This window comes from Pygoscelis adeliae, unplaced genomic scaffold, assembly GCF_000699105.1.
Source record: "Pygoscelis adeliae isolate BGI_AS28 unplaced genomic scaffold, ASM69910v1 Scaffold75, whole genome shotgun sequence".
Lineage (NCBI taxonomy): Eukaryota > Metazoa > Chordata > Aves > Sphenisciformes > Spheniscidae > Pygoscelis > Pygoscelis adeliae.
Window position 1 is genome coordinate 1261382 of NW_008824772.1, and position 13980 is coordinate 1275361.

The 13980-nt window shown below is 36.7% G+C and overlaps 1 protein-coding gene across 1 annotated transcript in view; it reads right to left on the reverse strand.

The window, feature by feature from the left end:
• The window catches only part of CEP112 (centrosomal protein 112kDa), a 170064-nt gene that overhangs the window by 105031 nt on the left and 51053 nt on the right, over positions 1 to 13980 (reverse strand). Inside the window, exon 17 of the mRNA XM_009323669.1 lies at positions 1877 to 2012. Coding sequence (XP_009321944.1) covers positions 1877 to 2012 — 136 coding nt within the window. The remainder of the gene's footprint in view (positions 1 to 1876; positions 2013 to 13980) is intronic.

The following is a 13980-nucleotide window of genomic DNA, read 5'->3' on the forward strand; positions in this document are numbered from 1 at the left end:
GTCTACGTAATGTTTCTCTTTTTGCTAGTTACTATTAGAAAAAACGCAGATCTTACACTTAAAAACGTACCACTTGCCCATCAATGGGCAGCAGGTGGTACAACTCAATAATCACAAACTTGACAAAATAGGAAGCAGATGACAGAAAAATATCACAGAGCCAAACTAATGAATCAAATATTGATTACAAGAACTGAAAATGCCAGACCCCATCCTACTTATCTCCATACTTAACTTTACCACACACCAAAAAATGGTTTTAGAAGCCCAATGTTTCTAGTGTAGTTAAAAGTAGTGTTGCTATAGCTACCACAGTTTTTGGTTTATAAGTAATACATTCCATCTAACCACAAAAAATAGAATTTTCCAATATGTTACAACCTAATGGGTGATTTATCTAAAGAGCATGTGTGTGCAGAAGAATGAGAAAGGACAAAGCTATGAAGACAGCTTCAGTAACGTTTCTTTGATGTATTTCCTTGAACCTTGGTTCCTGTAGAAGAGTACTGCTCAATCGTACAATACCATTTCCCATTTCTATATTTTAGCATGCAAGTAGGGACAGAATAAACCCACAGCTGATTCTTGGAGTACAGCAAAATTTATTTTCAAAATTTCCAGGAACACAGCAATATTCTAAAAGAAACTCGCAGTCATTTTTAAATGACAATTGACTAAGTTTTCCAAATTCTTTTGCACTTTTTTTGTTTTGGATTGGTTTTGTCTGCTGGGTTCTTTTAAGTGAATGAAACCATTATTAGCCTTTCTAGAATTAGACTATATCCCTTTTGGAGCAGAAATAAGATATTATCTTAAGTCATCGTGAAGAAGTTGGAGGAAACTCTCACAGCAAAGAAAATGTCGGATTAAAAATTGTAGGATTCATCGTATTGCCCTCATGGGGCTAGTTTGCAGAACAAATCTTACTTTTATAAGTTTGTTCTTGCCTTTTTTATTTTCAAATGCTATTATTTGCTGTCTGCATGGGTCTTAATATCAGCAATGTCGTACTTAATTTCTCACTTTTGTTGAAGATTTTCAGGAAAAAAAAACTTCACGAGAACAACAAGAAGAGAATTTGTCATATTATAAGCCAGCATCCTTAGAAATCCATTACAATATCAGACTGCAACATCCTACTGTCAACAGCAAGGTTTGGTTATGATAGGTGAGGTTGGAAAACTGTGCATACGGTCAGGCAGAATTACAAGCTTGAAATATGTAGAGAGATTTCGACCACATGAGCAAGTTAAGGAAATACTCCCTTCTCTCCCCTTCTTTTTCATCATCTGTCATTTTTTCCTTATTTCACTCATTGTGCTGCATTTGTCAAATCCCAGGGACAACAGTTGAACTATTGTTTGACTCCATAAGGCATTTAAGACACTAAAATCTTTTTACACAAAGTCCTGCTACTAGTTTTCAGGGACAGAAAAACGGAATTTTCTGTCCTCTGCACATGACTGCCAGCAGCCACAATGGCTCTACCCCTATTTAGGCTTAAACTGATTACAAGACCTCATTAACGGAAGACAGAGTTGTTCCGAAAAGAGTAGGAAGAGACACACATTTAAGTGGAAAATTACAAACGTTGTTCCATAGGGGTGTATAAACTAACACTTTATACTCTCACTCCTGAAAAATCCCTAATCAGTATCATAACTGCAGATATCTTTATAACAATGACAATTCTGGCTTTGTTAGAAAGATGAAACAACTGCTAACATCCCTTTTTGACTTGCTAGCAAAGACACTATATTGTGAAAGATTTTGATGTAGCACTCTCAAGTGAAGCATGTTTCTGGCATTATAAGATCAGAATATGCTATCCTACTGAGACAGAGTTTCAGAAAGGCTGGCATTGTGACCTTCTCACCTGCTGTTTCATTTCAGCATAGACTTTTTCTGAGTTCAGCTCCACCTGCCGCTTAAACTCCTCCAGGGCAGCATCTGCCTGCTGGGCCTGCAGCCTCTGTACCTCTGTCACCCGAGTCAGCTGCTCCTCCTTCTCCCTAGAAAGTCACAGAAAATTTTCAGAGTTCAAGTATCAAATAAAAGAACAAGTGTGCCAGTGTAAAAGAGAGGCCTTTAACCCTATCAGTTTAAAATAGTATTCAGATTTCAATTTCCTGTCCCAGCTTCTGCCAAACTTCCCTTAGCAATACTTTGAAGAAGGGAACAGAAGGCTAGAGTTATTTTGGCTTTCTCTTACTGAATTTCACACACCTAAACATGGTGTTCATAGCTTATGACAATACCTCCATCTTCAAAGTCTGCATTGACTTGAATGGATTACTACCTGCTGTATAACCCCCTTTTTTGAATCTCACGTTTAAAAGTATACTGCTCCCCCAACATTTAAATGAATTCCTTTTAGCACGATCATCTTCTCCCATTAAAAACAAACAAAAAAATTATCCCAGTGCCATCTTTGCTCAGGCAAGATGCAGGATTATTCACTGCTTGACATGTATCAAAATGCAAAGCAGGGTAATGCGTGACATATGGTACCTTCTTAATCTATTAGAAACCCATAATGCTGTAATATCCATTCAGCCTTTAAAGTAATGACAGATGTTAAATCTTTATGCAAAGACATTTCATATTAACAGCCTATACTATTTGACACACTAATGTCGATACATACATAGAAATCAGTTTGGGTTTCTTAAGACACCACAGTATATCAATAGTAATGCACGTATAACATTTTATGTACATGCACATATATATACACACATCTAAAAAAAGACACATCCACCATATTGACACATCACAGAAAAAATTCCGATAACTTGTAAATATTTAAGAAATTTTGATGCGATTCCTCACATAGAAAACAATCAGGCAGCGTTATTAACTTTCTATATCACGTTTCTATTATCACAGATTAGTGGAGTTGCCTGACTTTGTGTTAAAACACAGGGGAACACAACGCTGGTATCAACAGACAAAGCTGGCTCCAGCAGTGGTTTGTAACAGAAGACACATTCAAACAGACCTGTGGTTGACATTTTCATTTTACAGGCAGAGGAAGTACCTCATGATAAATTTCCCATTTTGACAGAAATTATTTCCATATAAAACAAAGAATCTGACACATAAGAGATGGAAAAGACCAGCTAATTCATCTAGTCTGTCACCTTGCCAGCACTGAACTAGCTATTACAGCACTGAGCAAGCCTTTTATAAAGGTCAGGAAGCTGCCAATCCCAAAGTTACAGTATTCACATCCTCTTCTGCGGTTTTCATACCAGACTTTGACAATGGGACAAAGAACATAATCCTACATCTTCACAAAGTGTCCGTTTGCAGGGTAGGAGAGCAGGGTAATTCTATTAGCAAAGAGATCAAAGAAATGCCACAAGCCCCAAGTAAGTATATTACTGTTTACTTTTATAGTTTTTTCATTACACATATTTTAAAAAAAAAAATTTATTTTGGTACCTTACTCACAGCTGATGGAGTAATTGAGACATAAGGAGACTGCTATTTTCCTTACAGAAAAAGGAAAATATCTTTCTTACCCAGCAGAAACTGGAGCAAAACAGAACAAAATCCTGTATCACATTTTTGGTGGTAATTGTTTAGCATTTTTGATTTCGTGTTCATAGAAGAGCGTGTGCAAATTTTCTTCAAATTTGCTAGAGAGCTTCTGTCACCCCTACGCAGATATCCTTTATTTCTACTGTCCCTGCAATTCCATTTTCTAAACTTGTTTGAGGGGAAAGCATATCTGTATATTAATCTAAGTTACTATATTCTCCATTCATTTACAACACAATAAAAATTACACAGCAAAAAACCCCAACACCAAAAGCAGCATTTTTCCCCGTCTAAATTCAACCAGCGAAAAGAGCATTTAGAATTTAAATTTCTACTACAGAGGTTCCAAACGATCAAAATTACAAGTACAAAAATACTCAGACATTCCTCAGAATGGGCACACCAATGACGCCTTCAGAGCTAAAAATGGTATGAGCTGTCTGATGAGTTAGTTATGCATCAGCTCTAGCTGCAAAGGCATTTGGCTCAACTATTCCCTTGAAACCCATGTACTAGGGGGTTGCTGAACGTAGACCTTTTAAAGGTAATAGCTGTTTGATACTGAATTACGGTGAGTACATCATTCCCCTCTCCCACAGCAAAATCTACCAGCAGTTCACAGGAAAGAGGACGAACTATCTTCCAAGACCTACGTATGGCTCGACACCCTGAAAGAGAAAATGGGAGCCAGGCAGCAGCACAGTTCACCAGCAGAGCACTATCCACATTTGTTACCTTGGAAGAAACACCGAGAGGGGAAAACCTCAACTTCTCTTCCCCAAGATCCTTAATTCAGTTATGGGCACTGAGTAACAAGTCTCCCTTCCCACGAAATACAGCTAATACTTCCAATCCACACTGGCAACAAAACCAAAAACCGAAGCTTATTCAAACATATACACACTGATATGTGTCAAGAGACATCGGAGCAACATTTTTGGCCCAGTCAGACAGAAAAGCAACAAATCTAGACGTAAAAGGACAAGATGTCAGTCCTTGTGCTGTTAGTGAGCCTCTGAATTTATGCACCTTGTTCCTTAGGAATATATTTTTATTTTGAAACATCATGATGTAAACTTTTAGGAATCTGGTTTTATGCACCTTCCTTCCTTCTAAGGACTTATGAATAAATACAACATCTCATTATAACCAGGAATAAAACTTCATTTTTTAAGGATGTGGGAGCTAGCTCTCTCTACTTTTTATGCAGTTAAGATTTGTACAGAAGCTTAGAAAGCACGTACAACAATGGACCACGGCTCACAAATATAAGAAAAGCTTTAGTTTTTTTTCCCCAAGACACTGAGCGATGTGCCTTGCACGAAGCACTAAAATATTCACTTTGAAGATTATTTTTTTTCAGTTGGACTAGTTGTGGGGCCAAATACAATACAATTACATCACTTAAATCCCCTAAAGCTGAGCTGGCTTGAATATAAAAATAGGGTGAATTTACTCTTTGGCCCCAATTTAAAAAGCAGCAAATTCCTCTTGTTTCAACATGTAAAGGATATGGCAACAGAATTAGCAATCTTACACAGCGCAAACCATCTCAGTGAAAGTTGACTATGAAGTCCAGAATTGCAATTTCAGAAAACAGCACTCTGAAGTGTACTGATAAATGGAAAAACATAAACATCTCGCATACTTCCTTTTCATGCTGAATCATAAATATTTTCCTTGCTTGGTAAAATGTCTTCCAAGAGGTAACAACCAAACACAGTAAGACATTACAGCATTGCAAGTCAAGTTAATGAAACACAGGGCAATCCAGTGATTTACATGAGAGGTTAAATAAACTCAAGATGTCCCAGAAAATGTGGTATGAACCAGTATTGTCACACGCAGGGTTCTCACCATTCCCTGTACAAAAACAAGGGGTGACCAACAGCAAACAAGAACAGAAGATGCACCTGTCTCGGTCACAGCCTCTTCAACAAACTAAAACATTTTAGACAGCGTGTAAACATACAGATGTACAAAACGTGTACCTCCATGAGCTACATGTGGACAACTTCTGTGGACAGCGAGTTTCACATCCCATTAGCAAATCTGCACACAGGCACCCTGTGCATAGTTTAGAGAGCTTTTCAGTGATGTGAAAAATAACTAGATTGTGAAAATCCTGATGTTTTCTTAGAAAAATTATACCAGGCTTTAATTCATGAATATACAAATTCTTTGCCAGGTTTTTAAATACTGCTGGCAGCAGCAAAAACCCACTCGTGTCCAAACAGACCATTGTTTCCTGAGTTTGGTGGAGCACAGAAGCAGAGCAAGGCATTTCTATGGTAAGGGTACATTTTGCCACTGAATAAGCTTCTGAAGCTTATTCTGATGGACTCCACAAGACGGAGAGGCTTCATCTCTTGTCTCTCACAGGTTAGTATGAGTCTGGGTTTATGCCTGTAGATAAAAATGAGTCTTGCTCTGTAAGGTTGAGGCATGGAAAAGCAGAGTAATGGCCGAGCCTTCAGTCCCAGTGATGAAGCCGAGGTCTTCAAATGGCGATCTGCTCGGAAAGGCCAGGCTCTCCTGCTGATTACCCTGATGATCCCGCATTGCATATATACACTGACCCTATGTATGTAGATTTGCTGTACTTACACAAGTCTGCCCATTCCTTCCCCTCCTCCCCAACTATTAATACTTCTGAGGGAAAATTGCTTCACTACCCATCAAACCACAAACTATTCACTTGCTGGAAGGCAGCTGAAGAAGGATATTGCTGGGTTTGTTTCTAAAGAGCTTTCCTTTTTATTTGTTGACACAAGAAATAAAAAATAGACTCTCTCACTAATCTGTGTTGAAACAAAATCCGTTATCACCATTTATATAGCCCACTGCAATTTAAAAAAGACTATATAAACATATGTTCCCAAAGGAGAAGACAACTCACTAGACAACATAAGGAACAGCATACTGAGTGGCTAAAAACATAACCGTCGTCAAAACATGTATGATCTGCCCGTGCAAAAGCAAAATTCAGGAAATTATACACAAAGGATACTAAGGTAAAAGTACAGACATGGGTACCCATCCAGTATACAGACACATATATTTCCATATACAAAATCTTATATACATGACCCCACAGTCCTGCTCCCGATCTCAGGGACTCTCACACGGAAGTGCCCGGATACTGGCAGGACTCCACATGAATGCAGCAGTTTATTGATTTATAGCCAAATGCAAGATCCATGACACCACTTCTTAGCTGGGTGTGATAACCATTAAAAAACACTCCACACAACAGCCCCTCTAATTTAATTTCCAGAATGCAGACTACTTCAACTACATAAATAATGTATTATAGGCCTAAAGTACCACGTTTGTAGAAAGAAGGGGTTACTGGTTTAGTTTATTGCTACAGAAAAATGCTTCAGTAGTAATAACAATTCTCTGAAATACACAAAAAACAATTTTACTTCTCCTGCTCTACTATTTTTAACAAACAGTGATAGTTAAGTAACAGCTTTCTGCGTAAATTACATATGGGGCCTAAATGCACTGAGCTGTGGTTAGAGTATCTCACTGTAGAGGCAGTTATTACCATCAAACAATGAGGAACAACGAGGGCTCTCCTACAGTGTGAGTGCCCAAACATATGGAATATGTGCAGAACACTTCTTTTTGGTGTGGAGAGGAAGAAAGACAGTGTGAAGTCATTCAAGCGGAATGATAACTAAACCAAAGCCAGATCAAAGGAACGAAGAAGAAAGACTGAAATGTGAAGCTGAAATATCTATTGCCTTCAAAACATCATCCCTATCCTGTCCCTGGGCACTTTAATATTTCGAAGTTGTTAGAAAGCATTCTAACTTGTTTCATCATTTCAAAGAAATAAAGCCAAAAAAATAATAAAGTAGAGAACCATTTTATCTTTCATTCCCTGATTTTAAGTATAAGATGAGCTTGTCTTTATGAGAAAAAGCATGAATCCACTTATAAATTGTTTACAGTTTGCATAATTTGAGATGTTAACATCAAAAAGCTGGTCTGCATGCCTTCCAGTAAGCTGTAACAATGAATGATGTTTACAATACAATTACTATTTTAAACTATATACATGTTTTAAATAAATCATGAGATAACATTAACAAACTAAACCACTACTTAGAGCCGTTAATGAATTTAGAGTAAATAATATTCCACGTGTGTATATCACACTTCTGTGAAATAAGAATAATGCATTGCATTCAAAATTAATGGCTCACAAATTAACTAGACATTGGTTAAACACACTAATAATTATTATAACTATTTCTCATTATAATAATGACAGGGCACTGTTGTGCTAGGTGCTATGCAAACAGAATAAAAACAGCAACTGCAAAGTGATGAATGAGATGTGGGTTAAAAGGCTGGGCAAGTGTTGTAAATGTGGCTGGAAAGGAAAATGTTATAGTTCTGCTCAACACTGCAGAAACTGTCTACAAGATTTAGATACACCACATATATGAAAGGCCACAGAGGCTCGGTTATCAAGAGAGGAGGATTAGAACAGAGATTAATAGTCATGGCTTTTACATGCTGAGATGACAGCTAAACCTCAACAAGGAGAACATGGAGGGGAGAATTAGAGAGACAGGTGCAGATAATGGCTTAGATAAAAGGAGACAAGACTGTAATTAAAAGGTGGACCAGAAAGTCAGCAGCACAGATAGTAAATAGATTCATGAGATACCCAGAGAAGAGGTGCAAAGAAGGAGAAGATAGGGATCGGAGAACAGTGCTGTGGCACAGAAAGCTGGAGGGCGAATAAAATAAACCATTTGAAGGACAAACTATGGGAGAGATCACGGAGCAGAGGAGGAGAGCCAGGCAAGAAGAATCACTTAACACTAACAAAGAACAGCCCAAGATGTGTTATGAGTGGCAGAGCCAACAGTGGTTGGCAAATCAAAGATGGCAAGGATGAAATAACAGTACTAAGACTGTCTCCATTTTTTCCAATACAGAATTCTAAATGAAACATTTAATTACTTACTTCAGCTTAAAGCATGCCAGGTTTGTTATTTCAAAGAGGTGCTGATAAACACACACTGGGTCAAAAAACCTTTAATAAAATAAATTATTTCCCACTATTCCTGTTTCTCTTCTACTCTTAGACAATCATGGCTACACCACCAAATACCAGTTTTGAATAAGCAAGTAAAGAATCCAAAAAGCAAGCATATCACTCACCTATACAAGGAGGTACAAGGATACAGTATTCATTCTGTCATTCAATATATTTAAGGTAACTATTTTTATGGCTAAAATAATTGTACTATTATAGTTTAGGATTCAGAATAATAATGTCCATATTGTAATGGACAATATAGTAGCTCAATACTGAAGAACGATGAGTATCTACTCAGCTCATCAATGTCTTCTTTCCAAGAGGCAGGGTATGGTGGACACGGATTTTAACTTTTTTTTTTTTTTCCAATAAGAGTACTGTTGAAATATTAACTTTAATTCCTCAATGAAGGTTAGTTGTGTTGTTGATGAAGCTGGAGGAAAATTGTACGAAGTACATAAAATTAAAAGTAAACTTCAATTACACTTGGTAATCTTAAGTCTAGCAGTCATAATCATCTAGCAACAACAAAAGAACAAAGTCATTCCTTGTACTATTTTTGTAGATAGTTTTTAACTGACCCAAAAAAGGTGACAGCCTGAAACTTTTCATGCTTATTAAAAATCGGTAATCGAATTCAGTCATCTGTAAGACTTTCTTTAGCCAACTGAAGGCTCTTCTCATTTCATCAATGTTTTGGGCACTATATAGTCTTGAAATATACCGTACTGAATCTAAAAGATACACTAATGTGAAAGGGGAGCCTTTCGGAATAATAAGGGAACAATGCTGACATTTGTGTTAACTATTTGTATATTCATTTAGTGACGTCAAAATCTATAGCCCTTAACTACATTAATTATTAGAATAGCAATTTTCAGCAGTTAACCTAAGCATTATAGCATGATACACTAATGCTGTTCATCCCACAAGGCAATACATTTCATTTCATACAGCTATATATTATATTGAAGCATTTTCATAGTTGGTATCGTTAAAAAGATGTCATATGATATCTCTATAACCATCTTGAGAGACATAACGGTCTCATAGACAAGGATTAAAAAAAAATCAACTGTTACTTTTTTTTGTACAACTGAAGCTTTCCTTTAAATACATATTTCATTACTGCCAGTAGGTCTCCAGAGAAACTGGTGAAAGAAAATGAAAGGCTGTAAATAGTTAATAGAACATTTTATTTTTTCTTTTAAGTGAGACTATTAAATAAAGCTACCACATTTTTTTGTCCTCTGTTCATACTTTACATTGTGCCCCCTAGAGTGAGGGTTATGTCAGCATGTTCACTAGGGCTAAAGGAATGTTTACAATATGCTGGAAACTTTGACTGGTTTTGCTCTAAAAGGTTTCAGATGCTCAAGCAGAGCACCAAGTGTAGAACAGCTGGCTGTTTTTCCACTGATTCTTAGAGGAGGGGAAAAAAAAAACCCACCACAAAACACACAGCCCTGTTTTAAAGAGTAAAATTATATCCAAACTCCTCAGCCACTTAACATTACCACTGGTTTTAAATCACAAAGTTTGCTTTTTTCATGATACTGCAACTGTTGCAACAAGACAACACTAAACATTTTAATAAAAGAGAACGATGAACACAACAAACGAGTATAAACTCTTAACAATGTTCTTTATTGCAACATTTGGAATTAAAGACAATGCCTTCTCATATTTCTTTAATTATTTCCGGCTTTAAATGGTAATAGCTTTTCCATTCCTACAAGAATTCCTCCACACACAAATACTTCATTTTCAAGGAAAATGGAATTAACTACAGGAAAACAGCTACACTTAGGCAATTATCCTAAAAATATTAACAACAACAAGTAATTATTCAGAATCTGCATTCAACTTTGAGGAGCAAGAAAGGAAAAAAAAAATCAACTTGCGGTTAAAGCTATCACTCCATTTATTTATTTATCATTGTGTTGACGATTACCATGCAGTTGTATTTCTCTGTGTGCAATGTCATTTATGACATCCACCCCTAGGGGAAGTCCACACAATACAATCCATACAATACTATTCTGAAGAAGCTGTTTAAAAATAAGTTCTCAAACGGTTTGGTATCATTAAATTCTCAAAACTCACTGTAAATCACAGGTTTTTAAAAATACAATTCCTGTATATTTTGAAAGTCCAAATTCAACTTTTTTTAAAATACTGGGATCCAACATAACAGTAAATGCAAAATTATGCAACTGTAACCTGCAAAACAAAATGAAATTATATTCACTGCTATTTATTCTATCTCCTTCTGCCATCTATTTTCATGTTTTTATTTATTCATGCCTTCATCTGTTTCCCTCTTTATTAGCTCAGAAGCATTATGTATACCATTTATTTCTCTCAGATTTACATACCCTCATTTCTTTTACGTTGTCCCTTTTACGATAATACAGAGAAAAGACACCATGGGAATTTTGCAAGAGATTAGTAATCTCAAAGACTAGAAGACCCTTACACAAAACTTCTGGTGTTAGAATTTGATACAGTTTTACGTATTCTGAACAAAGCAAAAAGAGCCTTTCAGACCAAACAAATCTGGGCCTTCTCTTTGTATATCAAAGAAAACTATACAATGAAAAATGAGTCATTACACAGCCATTGCTGTAGGAAAAAGTAGAACAGAGATTCTGCAAGGGACCATCTTTCCCTGTTCCCATTTTTGTCTTGTCCCCATTTCACCAACACGGGGGAACCGTAGCAAACACCACGCAGAATGCCTGCTGGAGGCGGACAAGGAGTCTCAGAACAAGCGAAAAAATACTCAGGGCAGCATAACAACAGGATCACGTAAACTCAAATCACTCCACTGCACCATAGTCCAAGCCAGACTGAAGCCCTGTGGATGTAAAAACGAGAGGAGATGGGAACGTACTGAACCTCCGTGTAGCTGCAATCCAGGCTCCCCTGTTGTCAGGGATTCAGGCTGAAGTTGCAGAACAATTATAATTAGGTTTCTTTTTGCAGAATGTACTGACAGTAGCTTCTGCTTTTGAGTAAGTGTGATATAAAAGCCATTCTCCTAAGCCTTTACAAGTATCAGTACTAAGTTTAAAACCTCAGGACAAGCCTGAGAAGAGCTCCAGCTCCACCGCTCCATATATCTTGTGGCGATGTCAGGTAGGGAACAAATGATTCAGAAGGGAATAACCAAATGACTGGCAAACCAGTCACAAAATCACAAAATACTGTGAAAACTGTATTTTGAAATGCTTTAGAGACTGCTGTAAAAATACAAATCTGCTAATAGATAGGAGCAGCTTTGCTGGTTTCTGGAAAGTTTAGCCCCTCTTTCCTCCCCAGAAGAGTTTCAACAAGTTCAGACAAGGGGTAGAGAAGCAATGGAGAAAAGAGGTGTTGCTAGTTTCTTATGTAAACAAACAATTTTATTAAGTGACTTTCAATAAACCAGCTGCTAAACATTTGCTCTGTATCATCACCACTTGCAAAGTGCTGAGATTTGGCTCCATAGGCAGGTTTGAAAAAAAAAAAAAAGGCAAAGATTGAGAGGAAGAATGTTACAAAGCATTTAACCGTAGATAGTGTGCACGCGTTCCTTGACACTTCAATGTTCAATTACGTTTGCACCTGTAGAGGCAACAGTTAATTTCATTTCTCCTAACACGACTTTTTAAAAATTGTTTCCTTCAATCACACTACAGAATAGAAGAGTTAGAACTCAAAAAAGCTGTATTTCAGTAGCATAATGAAATATTACTTTGTGTACGAGACACGCAAACCAAAAAGCATTAAATCAAATCCTATAATTATTTCCAGTATGGGACAACCATCACAACCATTATCCTGAGAAACCAGCAGCAGAAGGTGTTCTGCACTTCCATGCAGGTGACAGATGGTAACAGCCTCAACTCTTATATATGTTGATAGTTCAGTCCAAAATCTCCATCTCAAGACGGACAAACTTTATACATCTAGGCAGTCATAAAGCTATTATGGACTCCAGAATGGAAGTGGCAAAAACCAAACCACATTACAACTGAGGTGGTCAAAATATATGTTGTATTCACACTTAAAAAAAACTGTAACTATAACTATTTATTTATACAGTCAAATCCTCCCTTCTTTACTGTTTCATCTTTAGGTTTTTTATATATTATTACTACTAATATATTTTATGGTTTACCGTTGGACACGATCTTAAGGGTCTTTTCCAACCTAACTGATTCTATGGTCCTAATAACATATAAATGAACTTCAAACTAAATGCTGCAAAACAAACATTTCCTCCTGTACATACTAGTAATGCACATGACTATTCGGCTCTTTCTTTGGATCATAAAAGAGATTTTTACCTCTGATCTTAAGCAACAATGTTCTAGGTTTCTCTGTTTATCAGCAAATAAATGAGGCCAGCCTTAAAGTACATGCACTTCTGCTGGCTGCAAATAGCACCTGGCACGGAACTGTGATACTTCCACAGGAAGCCTTCGGGATCGTTGCTGTGACTACCCTGCTAACATTAAGTTTCGAATATTTAAATTGTGAACGTAATATACACTTATCTCCAAGGCCCTTATTGAACATGCATTCTCACTGGTGTTTCACGAAATTACGACTATAATTATTTCTGAAATTTTTGCAATGACTAGGAAGACTGTTGTCTGTAGTTTACAATGCTATTTTGGAACCAAAAGAAACAGTAAAAGAGGATTTTTTTTTTTTTTTAAAATAGTACCTTCAATATGTCTTCAAACAATTCTATAGTGAGAGGGCTAGAGTTCATCTTGTTCTTTGAGGGCTAATATTAACAGAGATCATTATTTAGTACACCTTCTGTTGAAAAGAAATATAATTTAGTATTTGTGATCGACACATCAAGCTGACTAAAGCATTAACAGCTCAGAATGCTTGCATCGTTTTATGAAAGCAAGTTAGATACAACTTTAGAGCTTTTGTTTAGTAATTGGAACAGGTATTTACTAAAAACTACTACTTAGAGATACAGCGAAAGTCTTCACAGCCAGAGAATGTGCAGAACAGGTCCAAACTGAAGGGAACGTAAACATTTTTAAAACACAATTATTTATTGTGGAAAAAAGGTCTTTAATACCTCTGTGTTAGGTCTTTAGAAAAGTGCATAAATCGTCCACCTGCAATACTACTGTTGGGAACATTACTCAAGTGCATATCAGATAAGTGAAGTTGCTTCAAAAATGATCACTGAAATAGAAATAAGAGTGAAAACAGTCAAAGAGGCTTTAACACACACGTCCCAGCCTCATTTTTAAATGACATCAAGGCCATGCCTGTTTCCAGTTCCCTAAATTGCCACAAGTCTCCAAGCTTCTGTATTTCAATTCTTCAATAAAATGGGAAATATTTCCCTA